A 7,500-nucleotide genomic window follows, 5' to 3' on the forward strand; every position below is an offset into this window, starting at 1 on the left:
TATGTCCATTCTTATTCATTTTTGTTTCTTTTAGTTCGAAGGATTGAAATAACCAAGAGACAACTCCATGAGCTTAGAAATATTGATTATTTCACAATCAACCTCATCGTGACTTTCTCATTTAACGTGTTTGGAAGTTTTGAAACAAGTGTTTCCATTAGAAAACATATTCATTTAGTAGACAGTCGCCAGCCACACGCTGAGTTGAGGTAAATCACGAGATTTGATGATGATGATGATAATAGTAATAATAATACTAATAATAATAATAATAAAATAATAATAATAATAAATAATAATAATAATAATAATAATAATATAATAATAATAATAATAATAATAATAATAATAATAATAATGATGATGATGATGATGATGATGATGATGATGATGATGATGATGATGATGATGATGATGATGATGATAATGATAATAATAATAATAATAATAATAATAACAACTTGTGGTTAAACAAGCCTTGGTGAGGGTTAGGCACAGTTTTGTTGAGTTAATCGTAGGATGAAGGAGTGAAACGAGAGTGCCATGTCATTTTTAACGTGGAAATGGTCACGGATTACGATAAGGGAGGGAAAAGGGAGGGCGTTTCACTCCTTCATCCTTCGATTAACTCAACAAAACTGTGGTTAACCTTCATCAAGGCCCTCTTTATTTCATAATAAAAATACTCCCTTTTGTATACAATTTGTATATCATAAAGATAAATCCAACGAATTTTCCACAACGATAAAAAAAATGTTGTTTTGATGATGACGTGAACCGGCAGAGACATGCGCATGCGCCAGGCACTCTCGTTTCACTCTGGAATCCAGTGATTCAAGAAATAAAATAATAATTAATAGATCTTTATTAATAGACAATGTCCATCATAAGCATTTTCATTGAGTTTTTAAAAAGTAATACAAATATTTTGTTATTTATATCTCGCTGTCTCAAACCGGTATTGTGTCAAGCCGGTATTTTATAACAGTAATGTTGATGCTGAAATTTCATTTTATTCTTAAACGTATAAAACTTGCGTCAAATTTGTATTTTGTATTGACCAAATTAATTGATAGAGTTTTTAAAAAATATATATATTTCTAGTAATTTTTACATTTTACATTAGGTCCACTTATTTTACACCATTTTCTCTCCGACAAAAAAACCCCGTTTGATACGAGGGGCTAAAATTAAGATATGATCCTGTCGGTCTTATTGCTCAAAATGGCTACTTCTCCCTTCACCGGGACAAAGATAACAACATAAATTATTTCCTTAGGTGTCTACAAAACTGTCAAACGAACAGAGTATTCACAACCGTTCCCATTCAACTAGCCATCTACTGCCCGGATTGTTACAAACTTGAAACTGTCCGTTTTGCTTGGCCCACCTGTCAGATTTATGGTCAGTGCCACCTTTCCCCTTACTATGGATACAACCCAAGATGGAAACAGGGTACTTTTGTCGTAAAAGGTTCGTACTTGTTTCTTTAATTTAATAATAATAAGAATAGAACTTTATTGTCCAAAGAAATGGAAATTCATTTTGGTTCACATTGATGCCAATGTTAACTACAATTATAGGGAATGAGATTAACGGAAGAGTAGCGTCCCTTGATTGGACGTCACCCATAGTCTATGACGTCACCGGCGGAAAAGTTATTAGAGAGAGAACGTCATGTTGGTTGTGCGCATGCGTCTCTCGTCCTCGCTTCCGGTGAAAGCGGCTTGAGACACTTCAAAACCAAATTGACATTCTCTCTGTAAGGTGACGTCCAATCAAGGGACGCTACTCTTCTCATTCCCTATAGTATAGTGGATTTATAAACGTACACACCCCGCCCCCACTTAGGCTGCATACACATGCACACACAATCACACACATGCACAATTGGCTCTTGAATATGACTCATCGATCAAGTAGAAACACAGCATCGGAGAAGGAATCCTAAATAGATAATAACTAAACAAATAATAATCAAGATGATGACCTTGGTGTTGATGATCACGACTACTACGGGACAATGATGATGATGATGATGATGATGATGATGATGATGATGATGATGATGATGATGATGATGCTGCTGCTGCTGCTGCTGCTGATGATGATGATGATGATGATGATGATGATGGTGATGATGATGATGATGATGATGATGATGATGATGATGATGATGATGATGATGATGATGATGAGGATGATGCTGATGATTATGATAATGATGCCGACTCACAAATGTGAAGGAATTCTATATGTTATAATATTAAACATTCCCCTTGTCTCGCAACAAATCTAACCCATAGCTTCGTGTTGGTAACAACCAAGTTTTTCGGTTGGATTTGATGGAAAAGTAAATAAAAATGAAATATGATCAGCAGTTTTGGCTGTTAAATCATATCATGCGACTTCAAGAAACCAATGTGAACTCACCACGCAGGTCATTGTTTTGACTGTAAGTTCAATTTTCAGCATCTAACAACATACATCATTTTCTCAAATGTCTTAGCTTAGGGAGGCAACATCTCTGTGAGTGACAAGCACGACATCACTATGATTACAAGAAGACATCTACATAACCACTTCCAAGGCCTCTTCGACTCCTTGCTCGAGAGATGTTGCTCTCGTAACATCTGAAATATAAGTGATGATGTCTTTCATCCATTGCCCAAATATATGAAAACTTTCTCAGAGAAGCTGCCGGCTGGATAATATCTCTTTGCACAAAGAATGAGAGACATCACCGCCCCCCCCCCCCCCTCCCTGACCTAAGACATTTTAATTCCTAACTGTGGTCCGTAGACCCCCCTACCATTACGAAAAAATCGTAGAAATTTCCCCTCCAATTTCATAACTTCATGAGCAATCTAGGCCAATAAAAATGATTGAAAATGAAAGTTGATGCCAAACTATTTACATAATTTAAGTTATTTTGGAGTGATATTGAATCCTTGTGAGTGTAAATTGATTTTTAAAGTCAACACAAGCGACTATACTTTTTATATTTTCAAGTAGGCAGGTTTGCACTGAAGTATATTAATACCCGTCACTTTCTTATACAAAATTATTCTATCATCTTTTATTATTGATAAAAATATATATAATATTTGAAGAAAATTCACATATGTACCAGACTCATCAGTCTCTATCTCTAATTCTTAAAAATCAAAACTTTTATTCCCCAGTGATGACCAAAACTGCCATGACCTTTATTATCAACTATCGTGTTGATCAACTTTTGGAACAACCTAAAGCTGTTGTTGATGCATCTTCACGTTTTCATTTGTCGGATCTGATCACATTACATGTGACCTGTGAGGCAAGGGACAAGGATGCTCTTTATGAGTTTTATATATCTCCCCTGTCAAATTATTACAAGATTGTGCTTCCTACTCGTAAGTAGCTTTGCTTAAATACTATTCTTCGTTGCGACCTTCACATCTGCATTTGCACACGAGTTTAAGCTTTTCGAAGCATCATATATAGGGTGTCAGAAAAAAAAACCCTGAAAAAAATACGACACTTTTTCAGTAGAATCTAGAAACCAAAAAGTTTCGAAATTTACAAGAAGCAAGAACAAAACTTGAAGTTAATTTTTACCAAGTTAAAAAAAATGCTTTATTGGTCAAGAAACTATACTGGTTATACCAAACTAGTATTTTTTAAAAACACGATATTGAAAGTTTCTAGATTTGTGTCTTGTTTTGGTAGTGCCGCGTCTGGTTGAAATACCAATGACTGATCGGGACAAAGTCTGGAAGGAGGTTTTATCTTCCAACAATGCTACATAATTTTCAGTACGAGCAGAAATTATGTTCGATTTATTTTCAAAGATGAATGGCCTCCAATGTACCCTGACTTGAATCCCTTGGACTACAGAATTTGACCATTGATGGTTTAAAAGGGTGTTATACTTGTTTACACACAAAGAGTTAAAAGAGTCAATTCAAAATGCCTGGGATTGAGTCATTATTCAAGTCATAACCGATATTCAGACGCCCGTGATCGCTTTCATCACAGATTTTCGCACGAGCGTTTCAAAACTTCAATGTAATAATACTGATCATGGATTTTATCTGGTGGTTTAGACTCCTTATGAAAAATTTCCTGGCAATCAAAGAAAACTATCAGCATGAGTTTCAGTCTACAGTTCTCTAGTTTTGGTCGTTTGAGACGAGGCGAATTAGGACTTGACCGTTTATCAGATTGTTGAGCAGTCTGTGGATCGTAACTGTAAATTCATGTCTCGTCATCAGTAATGATCTCTTCCACAAATTATTCATCCTCCTCATATTCATAAACTAATTCTTGGCAAATCTACTACAGTAGGGGGGGGGGGCGGGGGGTGCTCACAAGTCCTTTGCATTATGACACCATCTTTAGACAAAATTAGCAAACTTCAGGTTGCTCAAAATAACGCAGCCAGGCTCATTGTACGCAATAACAAAAAATACCCATCAGCAACTCTTCTTCTCCGTGAGTTACATTGGCTTCCTGTTGAAAAAAGAGTTGCCTATAAGATTTGTACTGTTGTCTACAAATCCCTGAGCATGAACAGTCCCTCCTATATTAAAGACCTTCTAAACATATATACAAACCCAACCCCCAACAAGCTCACCAAAGAATAAAAGAACTATCAGGGAAAAGGAAAAGCAAAGCAGCAGGAAGTTGTATCCAAAAACAAACAAGGGGAACTGCTATTTGAAGAACAACATATAGAAAGCCGATGGGTAGAATACATAGGCGAACTGTACAATGATCCAAATAGAAATGAACCACCACTGAAATTCAAAGAACCATTAAGCGGACCAAACATCACCAAAAGTGAAATTGAACATGCCATGGAACGAATGAAGGATGGTAAAGCAACAGGCCCTGATGAAATATCTGTAGAGGTATTAAAAAGCCTAGGAGATCTAGCAATTGATGAACTTCACATATTATTCAACAATATATACAATACTGGGAAAATTCCAGAAGATCTCTGTAACTCTATTTTCATAGCAATACCAAAGAAAGCAGGTGCAGTCAGATGCGAAAATTTTAGAACTATAAGTTTAATAAATCACATCAACAAAATACTGTTGCGTATAATTATCAACAGGCTAAGGAATAAGATTAACCCCGAAATCGCAGAAGAACAATATGGATTCCAACCTGACAGAGGGACAAGGAACGCAATATACCTCCTCCGTGTTTTAAGTGAAAGAGCTATACAGGTTCAGACCCCACTATACCTCTGTTTTGTCGACTACAAAAAAGCTTTTGATAGAGTACGCCACGAAGAAATACTAAAACAACTGCACTCCATTGGCGCTGATGAGAAAGACCTCAGACTCATGCAAACATTATTCTACACCCAGCAGGCATCTATCAAAATCGGAAACTCTACAGGAAATTCCATTCCTATTAAGAAAGGAGTCCGTCAAGGGTGTGTTGCCTCACCAGATCTGTTTAATCTATACCAAGAAACAATCATGAGGGGCATAAATAATATGGAGGGAATAAAAGTAGGAGGTCACAACATAAATAATATAAGATACGCAGACGATACGGTACTCATTGCAACATCAGAAATCCAACTTCAAAAGATTGTTGACAAAGTGGTAGTAGATAGTGAAGCCAAGGGAATGGAAGTGAATATCACCAAAACAGAATGCATGGTAATACAGAAAAACCCCGAAAACAACAACACCTGCAATATAACGATTCACGGCGAGCAGCTTACCAACGTAGAAAGTTTTAAATACCTAGGTTCAATAGTGACAACAGATGGAAGATGTAACCGAGACATACGAGCAAGAATAACTCAAGCCAAACAGGCCTTCATGGACCTGGGAAACATTTTGAAAAACAAACAGATGTCGTTCGGGATTAGATTCCGAGTCTTGAAGTGCTACGTGTGGCCAATCTTGTTCTACGGATGCGAAAGCTGGACTACAAATGCAGAAACACAAAAGAACATTGAAGCTTTTGAAATGTGGTGTTTGAGAAGGATGCAGAGAATATCGTATACTGCACACAAAACGAACGAAGAAGTGCTAAAACAAACATACCAACAAAGGAAACTAATGCCCTTAATAGTGGATCGACAACTATCCTTTTTCGGACACATAGTAAGGAAAGATAAGAATGAATACCTGGCAAGTTGTGGAAAAATACCTGGTAAACGCGCCCGGGGGAGACAAAGAAAAACACTCATAGACCAACTGAAGGGCTTCACCAACCTAACAATCCAAGAGCTGTTTGAAAAAGCAAGAGACAGGGAGGAATGGAGAGAGATAATTCATGCAGTATCCGAAGCCTGGACCAGGCATGGAACCTAGAAGAAGAAGAAGAAGAAACATATATGTCCCCAATAGAAACTTGAGGTCAAGCAGTGACCAATCAATCCTTGTCAAACCTAAGCCATTGCGTAAAATAGGTGAACAGTCTTTTCAATTTTCGGTCCCCTATTTTTGGAACTCTCTCCCGTCACACGTGAGATGCTCGGATTCGTTGACAACGTTCAAATCTCGCTTAAAGTTTTATCTTTTTACGTCATAATGTTGCAATATTATTTTCATATTTTTGTTGTTGTTAAATTGAATTCGTATCACGTTTCCTTCACACTTGTCTCACTGTAATATGTTTTGTTTTATATCACTGTAAAGCGCTTAGAGCCTGTGACAATGGAGTAAAGCGCTATATAAATGCCATTTATTATTATTAGGGTTGGGAAGGGGGGGGGGGAGGGTCACAAGTCCATTGTTTTATGACACCATCTTTAGGTGTGTTTAGGGTTGGGAAGGGGGGAGGGTCACAAGTCCATTGTTTATGACACCATCTTTAGGTGTGTTTAGGATTGGGAAGGGGGGAGGGTCACAAGTCCATTGTATTATGACACCATCTTTTGGTTTGTTTGGGGAGGGGGAGGGGTACTCTTTTTCACTCGATCATAAATTTAAAATGCCTTTTCCAAAATGCTATGCGTCTTTTTCATTTGATTACGATTTTAGAATTTTTCACTTAATGTCGTATATTCGCTATTTTTTTGGCAAATTATTGTTTTTAAAATTTTTGCATTTGTTTTTCCATGTAATTTGAACCATTTTTCACTAGCATTCCATTAGAAAATCCATTATTCTATTATCATCTCTTACGATAATTGTTTAGCGCGTGCATCCATGTGTGGCAAAACGGTATATATTCATATCTCCACTCTGTGAATTTTTACACAATATGATTTTAAAATGCTTGAACTAACCCAACTGAATCCCATCACATTAATCGTTATGTTTGGATCACGATAGATAAACTGGCCATAAATGTCAATTTAATCTTTTTTTTAAATGAGAAAGCCATTAGCATTAAGTGGGCCTCTTGATTTAGTCCTAGTTTATAGCAGGATCGACCTTTTCCCTTTTTATTTTATCACAGGTCACAGAGTGAAGATTCCCTGGTTGAGCACCTACCAGCGAAATGTCTTTGATGTTCCTTTTAGTATTAAGAATAAGCAAG

General features: G+C 36.7%; 1 protein-coding gene across 1 annotated transcript in view; it reads left to right on the forward strand.

Annotated features, from left to right (window-relative positions):
* The window catches only part of LOC144979163 (uncharacterized), a 91,652-nt gene that overhangs the window by 13,518 nt on the left and 70,634 nt on the right, over positions 1-7,500 (forward strand). Inside the window, exons 9-12 of the mRNA XM_078925770.1 lie at positions 35-209; positions 1,280-1,473; positions 3,186-3,395; positions 7,420-7,500. The exon at positions 7,420-7,500 is cut by the window's right edge and continues 71 nt beyond it. Of these exons, the coding sequence (XP_078781896.1) occupies positions 35-209; positions 1,280-1,473; positions 3,186-3,395; positions 7,420-7,500 (660 nt within the window). The remainder of the gene's footprint in view (positions 1-34; positions 210-1,279; positions 1,474-3,185; positions 3,396-7,419) is intronic.

Source organism: Berghia stephanieae, chromosome 9 (assembly GCF_034508935.2).
Source record: "Berghia stephanieae isolate SIO BIC M18660-M18661 chromosome 9, UCSD_Bste_1.3, whole genome shotgun sequence".
Taxonomy (NCBI): domain Eukaryota; kingdom Metazoa; phylum Mollusca; class Gastropoda; order Nudibranchia; family Aeolidiidae; genus Berghia; species Berghia stephanieae.